This window comes from Malaya genurostris, chromosome 3 (genome assembly GCF_030247185.1).
Source record: "Malaya genurostris strain Urasoe2022 chromosome 3, Malgen_1.1, whole genome shotgun sequence".
Lineage (NCBI taxonomy): Eukaryota > Metazoa > Arthropoda > Insecta > Diptera > Culicidae > Malaya > Malaya genurostris.
In genome coordinates, this window is record NC_080572.1 from 161,645,717 (window position 1) to 161,660,879 (window position 15,163).

At 37.8% G+C, this 15,163-nt stretch overlaps 4 protein-coding genes across 9 annotated transcripts in view; 2 read left to right on the plus strand and 2 right to left on the minus strand.

Moving 5' to 3' along the window:
- Positions 1–2,031, plus strand: part of LOC131435211 (hillarin) — a 58,279-nt gene extending 56,248 nt beyond the window's left edge. For all 5 annotated transcript variants that reach the window (XM_058602870.1, XM_058602874.1, XM_058602872.1 and 2 more), the window contains exons 9-12: positions 872–1,146; positions 1,207–1,320; positions 1,377–1,540; positions 1,620–2,031. In XM_058602870.1, the coding sequence (XP_058458853.1) occupies positions 872–1,146; positions 1,207–1,320; positions 1,377–1,540; positions 1,620–1,761 (695 nt within the window). In that variant the 3' untranslated portion in view covers positions 1,762–2,031. The remainder of the gene's footprint in view (positions 1–871; positions 1,147–1,206; positions 1,321–1,376; positions 1,541–1,619) is intronic.
- LOC131435213 (uncharacterized) lies at positions 2,020–2,580 on the minus strand. The gene is made up of 3 exons (XM_058602875.1): positions 2,441–2,580; positions 2,253–2,367; positions 2,020–2,184 (listed from the first exon to the last, which is right to left on the minus strand). The coding sequence occupies exons 1-3, from the start codon at positions 2,479–2,481 to the stop codon at positions 2,020–2,022; spliced, it is 321 nt and encodes a 106-aa protein (XP_058458858.1). The 5' UTR covers positions 2,482–2,580.
- A 5,466-nt stretch (positions 2,581–8,046) lies between these two features.
- Positions 8,047–13,015, plus strand: LOC131434067 (hillarin-like). The gene is made up of 9 exons (XM_058600716.1): positions 8,047–8,074; positions 8,628–8,806; positions 8,860–9,521; positions 9,581–9,664; positions 9,744–10,084; positions 12,011–12,285; positions 12,346–12,459; positions 12,516–12,679; positions 12,759–13,015. Exons 1-9 carry the CDS (start codon positions 8,047–8,049, stop codon positions 12,898–12,900), a joined length of 1,989 nt encoding a protein of 662 aa, XP_058456699.1. The 3' UTR covers positions 12,901–13,015.
- Positions 13,016–13,158: 143 nt separating this feature from the next.
- Positions 13,159–15,163, minus strand: part of LOC131434821 (uncharacterized) — a 33,210-nt gene continuing 31,205 nt past the window's right edge. For both annotated transcript variants that reach the window (XM_058601991.1, XM_058601992.1), the window contains exons 2-4: positions 13,580–13,768; positions 13,392–13,506; positions 13,159–13,323 (exon numbers count right to left, since the gene is read on the minus strand). In XM_058601991.1, coding sequence (XP_058457974.1) covers positions 13,159–13,323; positions 13,392–13,506; positions 13,580–13,768 — 469 coding nt within the window. The remainder of the gene's footprint in view (positions 13,324–13,391; positions 13,507–13,579; positions 13,769–15,163) is intronic.

The window sequence follows — 15,163 nt, forward strand, 5'->3', positions numbered from 1 at the left end:
ATCAAAATATTGAAAAAAAAACCCTCAACCATTGAAAGCGTGACCTAATCTGCGGTTGACGCAAAAATTGCAGCATTGTGCAATTTTTTTTTAATATGATACCATGCCATGGAGTTGCTGAACTGAAAACTGTCAAGTGTCAGGGTCTGATAGAACATAAAATATCTGTTTTAATCCACCTAGTGGTGTAATGATGCCTTTCTCATATATAATACTGTGGTATTCTATTCAAAATGTTTCTCTTAGATTTTTGAAAAAAGCAAGGGATTGTTTGTGCATTAACTAGTATAACATACATAATGAAACAGTGCTTTGTTCGCATAGGTCATCCTTAAAAAAACGAAGTGGGTTCGCTATTATATGCGCTTCCAGCACCGGAGCCCGAGAACCGGTATAATCGAAGTCGGTTCGTACGGCCACCAATTAACATGAAGTGCAAACTCTACTAGTTTTTATTCAAATTATGAAAATTTTATAAGACTCTAAACGACGATTTGTTATTTTGTTGTATCCGAAAATAAGCAGTAATTTTTGGTAGGCCCAAAAGAACTTTCATTTGACTCTAAGATTGGGAATATTGGTTCTCTGAGGAAAGTGAGTAAGATCCATTTTCGAGCATATGACTATCATCTCCCGTCACAAACCGGATGTCGGATCCGGATGAAATTCAGAAATTCGGTATGGAATCGTAAGAATCTAAGTTTGTCAAAATTGGTTTACAACGATCCTTATGTGTGGTTATTGTTATTAAATTAAAATTTGTAATTGTCAGTTTAAAGAAAGGTGGAGCATTACAAGCAGTTAAAAGCACTACTATTGTAGTTCTTATATACCATATGCCTATTCTTACACTCATTCTTGAATTGCACAGGCGCTGCAACAGTAAGGATAGCAATGCCTTCTGATATGCAAGGCTGTTTGATATTCCATTACAACCTCAAGTTCTACGATAGTGAAGAGGATTCGTACGACGGAGTATCTTTGAAGCGCTTCGTTATGCAGTCAGTTATTAGCAACATCGTAGCTTTCCGTGTCCACGCACCATGTTCGGGAGCCTTCTTGCTGGATATTTTCGCCAACGCGGTCACACCTCAAGAGTACCTGACTGGAGAACCGATGAAGTTTAAAAGTGTTTGCAAATTCAAGGTTTGATTTATGTTACAGCTTAATAACTTGAACATACTACCAACAAGATTTTTTACACAGATTTGCTGCGAAGAACTTCAAACAGTAATGGTTCCACTTCCAGACTGTGCAAGTGGCGAATGGGGTCCAACCAAGGCTACGAGACTCTTTGGACTGATACCAATTACACATCAAGTAATTCCAATATTAGTTTAGAAATATAAACAATTGATAATCCGAATACTTTGCAGGAGCCACTTATTTTTTCCGGACGAGCTATTGAATTACAATTTCGAATGTCTCGACCTCTAACAGATTTTATGGCAACCCTACACAAAAATGGAATCGAAGAGAAAAAGCTTTCAAAATATGTACAACACAGTGTTGTAGGTGATACAGTTACGTTCAATATCAGGTAAGCAAACAAGATATTTGTTTCCAAACATATTTCGTCCTTTAATGCCGAAATACGTCGTTTTATTTCCGATTTGTAGCTTTCCACAAGAGGGTCAGTATGGTCTGGACATCTACACGAGAGAGGTGGGATCAATAACGAACAATAACAACTCGCCAAATGAGAAACACTTGCTAACGCATTGTTGCAAATATTTAATAAATTCATCGAAAAGAAACTGAGCTTGACAACAGAGTCGGTTTGAAGCTTGTTGGTAGTTCGTTACTGTCGTGAATATATTTGTTATTTGTTTTCTGTAAATATAGTTTGTAGAGAATGTTCACCACAAAATCAGAATGGTTTTAATTTAATTAATTTTATCATGTGTATTTATTACCACAAGATCTTAACGGTACGCTACACACTTCATTTGTTCAAAACACACAAATGTAAATAAAAAAACGTTTTTCGATTAAAAATACAATAAACAAATATTAGTTTCACCGCTGCAAGTCTCCATTAATTTTCTCATCAATATCCGTTATTTGAGCTTCGATGCTTTTGAAATCTTTAAGTTCATTCGTTACGGCAGTTAACAGTGATTCTCTTCGTACCATCAAATCGCTCAGTAATTTACGACCGACCTCAACCTGCGACACGGCACGCTAGAATTTTTCAAATTAAATAGAATCTTTTCGATCAAATCAAAGTTGATAACTTTTGTAAAACAAACCTCCAACTGTTGTTTTTGAAATTGAATTTGTTTCTCATAATATTTTAATTGCCATTTCAGTTTATTGATTTCCAAAGGTCGAACTTGTTCATCAACACTTTTTCCCGTTGGGCGCCTGCAAAACAAAAAATTTCTATGATTTCAATTTGTTTGTAACACTAGATAAATAATGTCAAAATATTACTAACCATTTCTTTTCGGGATCATTCCTTGAGTCAGTCTTAAGCATTTGCAATACCTGAAGATGATCATCGGTATCAGTGAAATCCCATATAGAATTGAAGTATGAAAGAATGTTATTTAACAAGCTATATAAACAGATGCAGGTTCTTGAAGCTTCAATGAGACCGAAACATTATTGTTGAATATACCAAACCCAGTAGCCTCTTCAATTCGTGATCCGTCCGTGTAAAATATTTTCTCAGAGTCAATATGCCTGAACTTACTTGTAAATATTTTTGGGATTTCCATCGAGCGTAGGTGTTCCGGGATTCCACGCACTTCGCGCTGCATGGATGTGTCGAAAAATAAAGTTGAGTCAGGGACATTTAGGAGGCTGACACGGATAGGAATATATCTTGAAGGGTTGATTTCCTGTGACATATGGTTAAAATATACTGTCATGAATCTTGTTTGAGATTGAAGTTCAACTAGCCTTTCGAAGTTGTTAATAACCAGGGGATTCAGTACCTCACATCTTATTAGCAGTCGCGATGAAAGCTCCCAAAAACGATCTTTCAATGGAAGAACTCCCGCCAGAACTTCAAGACTCATTGTATGTGTCGAATGCATGCACCCTAAAGCAATTCGCAAACAACGATACTGAATTCGCTCCAGTTTGATAATATGAGAGTTTGCAGCGGAACGAAAGCAAACGCATCCATATTCCATCACTGAAAGTATCGTTGTCTGATACAATTTTATTAGATCTTCCGGATGAGCACCCCACCAAGATCCTGTTATTGTTCGAAGAAAATTTACTCTTTGTTGGCATTTTGTTATCAGAAACCTAATGTGTCCTCCCCACGTGCATTTGGAATCAAACCACACCCCAAGGTATTTGAAAGTCAAAACCTGTTGGATCATTCTTCCCATCATATGAAGCTGAAGCTGTGCGGGATCATGCTTTCTTGAAAAGACGACCAGCTCTGTTTTCTCCGCAGAGAATTCGATACCCAGATGAACAGCCCAAACGGACAAGTTATCTAAGGTATCTTGCAATGGTTTTTGCAGATCAATAGCTTTGGGTCCAGTAACTGAAACTACGCCATCATCTGCCAATTGTCTTAGTGTACAGGGGGTTACTAGACAGCTGTCAATGTCATTCACGTAAAAATTATAAAGGAGCGGACTGAGGCATGAGCCTTGCGGTAGACCCATGTAGCTAATTCTGAATGTTGCCAAATCGCCATGTGAAAAATGCATGCGTTTCTCTGACAAAAGGTTGTGCAAATAATTATTTATAACCGGTGGAAGTCCATGTTGGTGGAGCTTGTCTGAAAGAACATCAATGGAAACTGAATCAAATGCTCCTTTAATGTCTAAAAATACAGATGCCATTTGTTGCTTTTGAGCGAAGGTAATTTGGATGTCAGACGAAAGTAATGCAAGGCAATCATTCGTCCCTTTATTTCTACGGAAGCCAAACTGAGTATCTGACAACAAACCGTTCGTCTCGACCCAAGTGTCGAGACGTCGTAGAATAATTTTTTCGAACAATTTTCTGATGCAGGACAACATCGCAATGGGTCTATATGAGTTGTGATTGGAAGCTGGTTTCCCCGGCTTTTGAATGGCGATAACTTTCACTTTCCTCCAGTCAGGTGGAACAATATTTTGCTCAAGAAACTTGTTAAACAATTCCAACAAACGTCTTTTTGCGAGGTCGGGCAGATTCTTCACCAAGTTGAATTTAATTCTGTCCAACCCAGGAGCGTTATTGTTACAAGACATGAGTGCTATGGAAAAATCCATCATTGAAAATGGGCTATCAATGGAACCATTATTTGGAAAAGATTCCCTTATAATGCTATGCGTAGGAACAGAATCTGGACAAACTTTCCTCGCAAAATCAAATATCCATCGGTTCGAGTATTCCTCACTCTCATTTCCTACGTTACGATTCCTCATTCGTCTGGCCGTATTCCAAAGAGTGCTCATTGAGGTTTCTCTTGACAAACCTTCGACAAAATGTCTCCAATAGCTACATTTCTTGGCCCGAAGTATGCTCTTGTACTTGGTTTCTAAAGTCAAGAAATTTTCAAAATTCTGAGGAGTTCCTCCTCCTCGTTTTAAAAACGTCTTGAAAGCATTTTGTTTCGCGTGCTTAGCATCTGAGCACTCTTTGTTTGGAGGCCTTCTGTTAGACGATGGACCAAGAAATCGTTTGGTTTGGGCTTGTTCTGCGGCCTCCAGAATCGAACAAACGAGGAAGTCATATTCTTCAAGTGGGGGGAGCTCTTCCATTGAAGTTAAGACACTTGAAATATTACTTTGGTATTTAATCCAGTCAATATTTTTTGTCAAATCATATGGAATATTAACTGAATTAGCAATGCCTTTGTTACTGCTAATTGAGATGATGATTGGTAAATGATCGCTACCATGTAAATCAGGAAATACTTTCCAGGTGCAATCTAGTCAAATTGAAGTCGAGCAAAGAGATAAATCTAATGCACTTGGACGTGCAGGAGGTCTTGGAATCCGTGTCATGCTACCCATATTCAATACTGTCATGTTGAAATTGTCGCAAATATTATATATTAAAGATGATCTGCTATCATTGTAAACGGAACCCCACATCATTCCGTGCGAATTGAAATCTCCTAAAATCAGACGTGGAGCAGGAAGGGCTTCGACAATTTCATTAAGCTGTCGTTGTCCAACTTGAGCTCTTGGAGGAATATATACCGAAGCAATGCAAATGTTCTTTCCTTTAATGTTTATTTGACAAGCAACAACTTCTATACTAGAAGTCGAAGGAATGTTTAATCTATAAAAGGAATAACATTTCTTAATTCCTAAAAGCACTCCACCATACGGGGAGTCTCTATCGAGACGTATAATGTTAAAGTCATTAAAATTTAAGGCTATGTTTGATGTAAGCCATGTTTCGCACAAAGCAAATACATCATATTTTTGACTATGCAACAAAACTTTAAATGGATCAAGTTTTGGCATGATGCTTCGACAATTCCACTGCAGGACAGTGATTGAATCATTTGCGGCGGATGATAAATTATCCATCAAATGATACAAAACCTGAAAGAGCTGGCCATTGAGCTGATAACTGTTTCAAAAAAGTTCTAGCTATTGGAAGGAATGCTGTTATGATGGTCTTTAGAGGTTCAGAAATATTGAATGCAGCGAAAATCCATTCTACAATTTCCGAAAATTTCAGTAATCCTGTTGGTGAATGTGAAATGGAGCCCACTGGATTATTGTCTTTTCTTGAGCTAGTTCCTGGATTGGTTTGTGAATTTGACAAACCAGGAGGCACAGTTTTTGGTTTTAAATTTGGCTTTTTAGCTTTAACACGGGGATCTTTTTTTGAAGGTGTAATTTTAGGTGTCTTTTTTGGTATTTTATGGTTTGGTAATCTCCTCTTAACAGACCCTTGAGGAGTGACAAACGAGGTATCTTCACTATTTCCGTCAGAGTCAGATTCCTCTGGCTCCGCAAGATTTGAAAAACCGTTTTCGGTTTCCAAAGGGGAGACATGTATGACCGTTTTGAGCATTTCTGCATATGTGCGCTTAGACCGTGCTTTTAAAGAAAGCTTCATTTTGTCTTTACGCAGCTTAAATGCAGCGCACACTGAAAGATCATCATGAGGACTTTCCCCACAATAAACACATTTTTCAACATCTTTATCGCAAAGATTATCCTTATGAGGCCCTTGACATTTGATACATTTGGACTTATTACTACAGTAAGTAGCTGTATGTCCGAATTTTTTACAGTTCGTGCAATTCATAACATGCGGTACGAAAAGCCGAACAAAAAGACGAATTTTATCGATATAGACATGGCTAGGCAATGCAGATCCGGCAAATGTTACGCGAAACGAATCTGAGGGACGATAAGACTTTTTTCCATCGACAATAGACGCTGAATACAATTGTTTGCACTCGAGTATCTTAACTCCCTCAAGCATGGAGTTTTTAAAACGGGCAACTCCATTTTTAAGTAAATCATCTGCTGTCAGACTTGCTTCAGTCACAACACCGTCAATTTCTACCTCCTTCGATGGAATGTAAACTCGATATTCAATAGCAAATAATTTGCAGGTTACAATATCGTTTGCCTGTTTCAAGTCGTTAACAACAACTCGAATTTTATCTCTATTAACCTTACAGATTTCTTTAACTTCAGAGAAATGTGATGTCAAATCCTTTGTAATTTGCATCAAGTTTAAAATCTTTTCTTTTTTTCGAAGATAGACTATCCATGGCCCAGTGGTACCCTGTGGATAATGTTTAGCCCTCGGAGTATTTAAACTCTTACTAGTATCCGGAATCGGATTCGGATGATCTTCCATGAGATCATCCATTACATTAATTTTTTTTGTAAATTAATAATACCAAAATAAAAACTTATGTTTAGTAAAATTTCAGATATAAGAAATAAAAAATAAATTAAATTAAATCTACCTTGTAGCTGATGTCTCTGTTCCTTTATCGTGAAGAACGACGTGAAGCTCTTCCAACGATTTCCAATTGGCAGTCTTCTGCTGTTTCCAATTGGCAGTCTTCTGTCGTTTACTGCTATCTCAGTTGCTCTGCCGTCGTTGTGGACACCACTGCACTTGCTGTGCTGCCTGTACCTGACCCCAGGTACAGTGCTTTGGTCTTGGTGGCGATCAAATGCGATGCTTGCAGTGTAGCACCTCGCGATATATGCCGTCTCTTTTGATCCTACGCAGCGTACAAATTCTGGTACCTGGTAGATCAGCACTGGGTTGCTTTAGCACCTCTGTGCCTTTGCACCCCTTCGTCTTCGCACCTTTATGCGATGGCACCTCTGTGACTCGTCACTTCTATGCTCTCGCACCTCTGTGTCTCTACACCTCTGTGCGTATGAACGGGATGGCCTTTGTTGCTAGCTTTCCAGTCGGGAAACGCCCCGAATATTGCGTTTGCTATGGGCAGTTTAACTACCTGAAGCTTAGAATTGTCTCGGTAGCATCCGTTAACTCACGAGCCAGTACAATCGAAACACAACCTCTTCGCTTGAATGGTTTTTACTGAATGAGATACGAGGTTTGTTCAAAAAAATATTGCGAATCTTGAGTTTTCGTAGGCTACGTATATTCGATTTTTAATTTTTGGTATTGTTGTATTGGTACTCATGACTCCCAATTCCGGCCATTTTGAATGTCCTATCAATTTTTGACAGTTATTGAGCGTGGACGTGTTTTACTATGTCATTAAATTTCGTCTATGCCAAAAAATGGATGGGATGGTAGCTCCAATAGGGATTGTTGAGCTCTGGTTTCTACGTCATAACCAAAAATCAATCGATATATTTAGGTCCTCAGTCATTTTCCTGATGGTGATTCATTGATTGGCCAATACTAGTTTCTTTACTTCATCAATATTTTTATCTGTTGTTGACGACTTAGGCGCTCTTAGCAGCACTGCGCACCCATACAATTGACATAATATGTTGAATGTGATGCCATAAAATGGCGTTGCTGAACTGAAGATTGATTTCGCTCCAAGCTAAAAATAATCGAAAACAAGCTACAATACGTCCATGCACAATGGCTTTCAAAAACTGGTCGAAATTCAAAATGGCCCGAATTGTCAATTGGATCATGAGTACATACATAACGTCACCAAAAGATCGAAAATCGAACATAAAATTCGTAATACTTTTCGAACAAACCTACGCTCGTTTACCCGCCTCCATTTGATAATCTGTCGCACCGCTCGCACCACAAAACCAACTCCAATTTCTGATCTCTCATCAGACGTTCTTTTCCCGGTTTCCCTGTCAGCATACAACCAATCTCGTCGTTGCTCGTTGCTCCCCCGTTCAAAATTAATAATTTTTTAAATGCGGTTCAAAGTTGTTTCGGTCCTTATATATCGGTTACGGCAGTATTTCTACTTTTTAATGTGGTTCAAAACTGTTTCGGTCCCCGTACTAAAAATTCAAGAACTCCAACATGGAACTCTCATCGAGTTCACAATCTAAGAATCAAATGGAATACCCTATAGTACCACAGGTTAAATTTTAACCGGATCCGACTTTCGGTTCTGGAATCACAGAGTGATTACTGAACAGAATACCACTGTGATATGTATGAGAACATGAATAATATGAATAAGGCATCGTTACATCATCGGGTGAATTAAAACAATTATTTAGAGTGCAAATCAGATGAAACAGATATAGTACCTCATAGCATTATTGCATTATATTGTTTTCAGGCTCGAGAAGAACAGGCCAAGCTAGAAATGAAACATCGAAAGGAAGAAGATGACCTGTATAGAAGATTCGCAAGGAAACGTGAAGAAGAAGACAAGCGTATGCAGACTGAATTCCAGGTACGTATTCTACGATTGCAACATTATAACACATTAAGACGTATCTTCTACAGGATGAATGGGAACGAGAACTTCAAAGATTGGCACACAAATTTGAGAAAGAGATGACTACCTCAAGACGTACCCGGGAAGATCAAAGTATATTAACTTTAAAGCACGAGCAACAGAAGGAAGACCTAGAGAAGAACATGACAATTCGCAAGACAAAGAAAAAGGAAAGCCTTACGCGAAAACTGCTCGAACATGAACGTTCGGAAACTGCAGCGCTAGTAGATCGCCAGTCAAGCGAGATGCTAGAACTAATCAGTGCTCGTCGCAGTGAGTACATGCAAACTGAAAGTATATTTCTCGACGATGAGTTCACCGAAAGCACAGTACCTCTGGAATATCCTCTGGTTGCTCCAAAGCCAGCTCCACCAGCGCTTAGTAAATTCCAAATTTATAACGACCCGATCGAGTTCCAAGACGTGGATCAGATCGCTATCACAGTTGCTCAAGAAGACCAAAAAACCTTCACAGATCTTGTGCGTCAGCTTGTTGGCCGATGTACCTCTGATATAGAGAAAGCTCGCACCATTTTTAGATGGATTACCGTGAAAAATCTAAACACCATGACTTTTGACGACGACCTACGTGGTGATACTCCAATGGGATTATTACGCGGTATCAAATACGGTACGGAAAGTTACCACGTTCTGTTCAAACGACTCTGCAGGTAACTGATATTATTATTTCAGTTATATTTCCAAGTCGATTATTAAAACTGTATTTCAGCTACGCAGGTCTTCATTGTGTAGTTATTAAGGGATACTCAAAGAGTGCAGGTTATCAACCTGGAGTCAAATTCCAAGATTCGAGGTATATCGTTGCTAAAACAAGTTGTATTATTTTTTATGACCATATTCAATTCTTCAATTAGTCACCCAAAAAATTCTAGGTTCCGAAACTCTTGGAACGCGGTATATGTTGCAGGTGCGTGGCGTTTTGTACAGTGCAACTGGGGTGCTCGCCATCTGGTCAACGCAAAAGAAGCTCCTAAGAGTGGCAAGGGTAAAAACGACAGTTTGCGTTATGAATACGATGACCACTATTTCCTAACGGATCCACGCGAGTTCATCTATGAGTTCTTCCCTCTTCAAGAAGAATGGCAGCTACTCAAACGGCCTATAACGTTGGGTGAATTTGAAAATCTTCCTTTTGTCAGGTCGCTGTTCTTCCGATACGGTCTCCATTTCGCCGATGAAGGATACGGAGCTGTTGTATTCACTGATGATACAGGTAATTTTACTATTGATTAAACGTACTTAATAAATCATAGTCGAATGACAAAAAATTTAACCAGAACAATAGTAGTATAAGCAACAAAAAAGGACCAAAGCTTATTCGTTCAAATTCATTCTTCTGAATTCGTTCTTCTGATGATGTAATTTAAGTCTATACTGATTTGGAGATATCAAGGGGTGGACGGACTGAATGTTATTCATTTCAGTGTCTTTTAGGCGTCACGCCAAATTTTCAGAACCAAATTTCAAGATTCTCGTTTAATTTTGCTTCGACTACCATACTGACGATCTACGCATAATTGAAGACAAACACTAGAAAAGGTGCTAAGTGCAAATGACAGTTTCTCTTTGTTTACTCTCTCTTTCGACTGTTTCGGCCCAATCAGCAATCCCTCTCTCGATTACTGGTGAAACCCTCAACGAGTGAACACGTTGTATCGTGTTAGTGAGGTGAAAATTTGATTTACTGGCAAACGCCCGCAACTAGGTAAAGGTGATTTCTGCCAGGGCGCTGCGCCCTCGCAGAACAGAACATTGTGAGTTGCTTATATAAAATGGTAGTGTGCTATTTACTATAGAAAATCAAAACAAATATAGTAATAATGCTATTTCATCTAATACCTTCGAAAAGTTTAGGTCGAATATAAAATTCACATATTTCGTTCAAGTTTTCCTTGCTAAACATCACTCAATCGAAACACAAATGAAATTCCACGTTAGATTAAAATATTGCGAGTCCAATAGTTATTATGACGAATGGCAGTATGCCAAATGACCATTATGCCGAATGGTCATTATACCAAATTATTATACCAAACGGATGACAAACGGGCCGCCCCCGTGGAAAGTCAGTATAGTCTTATTCTAATTAGAACTTTTACTGGATAATTGTAGTAATAGAAAGATTTAGATTTTTTATTTCGGCGTAAGAGTTATCTGAACTTCACACATAAGCATCGTTCTCGTAAACTAGGTCGTATATAATTCAAATTAAAATAAAAACTTTCGTGATGGTTTTGGTCAATCCCTCCTCACCCACTTATCAAATTCATCAAAATATTGAAAAAAAAACCCTCAACCATTGAAAGCGTGACCTAATCTGCGGTTGACGCAAAAATTGCAGCATTGTGCAATTTTTTTTTAATATGATACCATGCCATGGAGTTGCTGAACTGAAAACTGTCAAGTGTCAGGGTCTGATAGAACATAAAATATCTGTTTTAATCCACCTAGTGGTGTAATGATGCCTTTCTCATATATAATACTGTGGTATTCTATTCAAAATGTTTCTCTTAGATTTTTGAAAAAAGCAAGGGATTGTTTGTGCATTAACTAGTATAACATACATAATGAAACAGTGCTTTGTTCGCATAGGTCATCCTTAAAAAAACGAAGTGGGTTCGCTATTATATGCGCTTCCAGCACCGGAGCCCGAGAACCGGTATAATCGAAGTCGGTTCGTACGGCCACCAATTAACATGAAGTGCAAACTCTACTAGTTTTTATTCAAATTATGAAAATTTTATAAGACTCTAAACGACGATTTGTTATTTTGTTGTATCCGAAAATAAGCAGTAATTTTTGGTAGGCCCAAAAGAACTTTCATTTGACTCTAAGATTGGGAATATTGGTTCTCTGAGGAAAGTGAGTAAGATCCATTTTCGAGCATATGACTATCATCTCCCGTCACAAACCGGATGTCGGATCCGGATGAAATTCAGAAATTCGGTATGGAATCGTAAGAATCTAAGTTTGTCAAAATTGGTTTACAACGATCCTTATGTGTGGTTATTGTTATTAAATTAAAATTTGTAATTGTCAGTTTAAAGAAAGGTGGAGCATTACAAGCAGTTAAAAGCACTACTATTGTAGTTCTTATATACCATATGCCTATTCTTACACTCATTCTTGAATTGCACAGGCGCTGCAACAGTAAGGATAGCAATGCCTTCTGATATGCAAGGCTGTTTGATATTCCATTACAACCTCAAGTTCTACGATAGTGAAGAGGATTCGTACGACGGAGTATCTTTGAAGCGCTTCGTTATGCAGTCAGTTATTAGCAACATCGTAGCTTTCCGTGTCCACGCACCATGTTCGGGAGCCTTCTTGCTGGATATTTTCGCCAACGCGGTCACACCTCAAGAGTACCTGACTGGAGAACCGATGAAGTTTAAAAGTGTTTGCAAATTCAAGGTTTGATTTATGTTACAGCTTAATAACTTGAACATACTACCAACAAGATTTTTTACACAGATTTGCTGCGAAGAACTTCAAACAGTAATGGTTCCACTTCCAGACTGTGCAAGTGGCGAATGGGGTCCAACCAAGGCTACGAGACTCTTTGGACTGATACCAATTACACATCAAGTAATTCCAATATTAGTTTAGAAATATAAACAATTGATAATCCGAATACTTTGCAGGAGCCACTTATTTTTTCCGGACGAGCTATTGAATTACAATTTCGAATGTCTCGACCTCTAACAGATTTTATGGCAACCCTACACAAAAATGGAATCGAAGAGAAAAAGCTTTCAAAATATGTACAACACAGTGTTGTAGGTGATACAGTTACGTTCAATATCAGGTAAGCAAACAAGATATTTGTTTCCAAACATATTTCGTCCTTTAATGCCGAAATACGTCGTTTTATTTCCGATTTGTAGCTTTCCACAAGAGGGTCAGTATGGTCTGGACATCTACACGAGAGAGGTGGGATCAATAACGAACAATAACAACTCGCCAAATGAGAAACACTTGCTAACGCATTGTTGCAAATATTTAATAAATTCATCGAAAAGAAACTGAGCTTGACAACAGAGTCGGTTTGAAGCTTGTTGGTAGTTCGTTACTGTCGTGAATATATTTGTTATTTGTTTTCTGTAAATATAGTTTGTAGAGAATGTTCACCACAAAATCAGAATGGTTTTAATTTAATTAATTTTATCATGTGTATTTATTACCACAAGATCTTAACGGTACGCTACACACTTCATTTGTTCAAAACACACAAATGTAAATAAAAAAACGTTTTTCGATTAAAAATACAATAAACAAATATTAGTTTCACCGCTGCAAGTCTCCATTAATTTTCTCATCAATATCCGTTATTTGAGCTTCGATGCTTTTGAAATCTTTAAGTTCATTCGTTACGGCAGTTAACAGTGATTCTCTTCGTACCATCAAATCGCTCAGTAATTTACGACCGACCTCAACCTGCGACACGGCACGCTAGAATTTTTCAAATTAAATAGAATCTTTTCGATCAAATCAAAGTTGATAACTTTTGTAATACAAACCTCCAACTGTTGTTTTTGAAATTGAATTTGTTTCTCATAATATTTTAATTGCCATTTCAGTTTATTGATTTCCAAAGGTCGAACTTGTTCATCAACACTTTTTCCCGTTGGGCGCCTGCAAAACAAAAAATTTCTATGATTTCAATTTGTTTGTAACACTAGATAAATAATGTCAAAATATTACTAACCATTTCTTTTCGGGATCATTCCTTGAGTCAGTCTTAAGCATTTGCAATACCTGAAGATGATCATCGGTATCAGTGAAATCCCATATAGAATTGAAGTATGAAAGAATGTTATTTAACAAGCCGTCCTTAAATACTTGAAATGATGTTTGTTTTGGTGCTATTCCGGTATATTCAATGAAATTTTCTTCCCTGTAATACAAAAATTTGTAAAAAAAATATCAACAAAGAAACATACAGCTAGCGCAAATAAGCGCAACAAACTTAATCTCAAATATGAATTAATCTCGTTACTTCGTCGCGCATTTAAATAATTTAAATTTTTGTGTAGAAAAAAATGAGCATTCGACAAGAAGAATTTATTAAATTTACCATAAACTCTCAATACCTATTAAAAGTATCGATCATTAGACAAAGATCGAGTTTGTCTAAGACTGCGAACCGATCGAAAGCTGTTGCTATACATTTCGGATGATACTACCTTGATCAAAAAGTTCCGGAAACTTATTCAGAAAATTAAAAATGCAAGATTATTTATCAAAATCAATATTGTTCCGTTTAAAGTACTTCCCATCGACTTCAACACACTTGATCCAATCCTCGAAACATTTTTTATATTCAGTTTTCGGTATGACCATCAGAGCCATCTGCGATTTTTCCATAATCTCATCACGGGTACTGAAACGCGTTCCACGGAGCGGTTTCTTGAGTCATTCGGACGAGGAAAAAGTCGTAGGGAGCCAAATTAGGTGGTATTCGTTTCGTTTTTAGCCAAATACTCACAGATAACGATGGCATTGTGTGACGGTGCGTAGTGTGGTGGAAGATCCACGAGTTGTTTGTCCAGAAATCTAGTCTTTTTCGGCGAATTTCTTCACGCAAACGTCCCATAACGCCCAAATAATACTGCTTGTTGACGGGCTGACCTTGTGGAAGGAATTCATGATACACAACATCATCAGGAATCAGAACAAATTGGCTCAAATGGCACGTTTCCCTTGATTTTTGGAGATTTGTGCCTGGAATTCATGATACACAACACCATTGTAATCTATGAAAATTGAGACGCACAATCGCAGATGTACACAATACAGCATAACTTTTAAAAATGTCCAGGTATCAAGCTGAAAATTTGGTAGAATATCAGTTATAGACAACCCATACACAACCTGACAGAAATGAGCCTGTTTCATATGTGTTCCACTGAATTCAGGACGGCGCTAGGGTTCGATGAATTACGAAACAAAAAGTTATTGCGATTTTTTATAACAGCGCTGCATAGCAACAAACTCATCCATAACACCCGTAATAAATCTACAAACATGCGTATTTTGTAATTTTTCTATCTTTAAAGGTGACCATGGAAGCGAGCCACAAATGGCAACCAAGAAACCGCCTACCCTCCCACTCCACCTTCCGCTATTTTGCCATGCTCTTGATGTAAACAAACCATGAAACACATTTTTTCTACGCGTAAGGGTAAATATATTGCGTAGAATTGCTACTGCAGTTTGGTGACATAATCACTCATCGTATTGATATATGTTTATGATAAATTATCAACTCTGAAGAATGATTTGTGCGAAA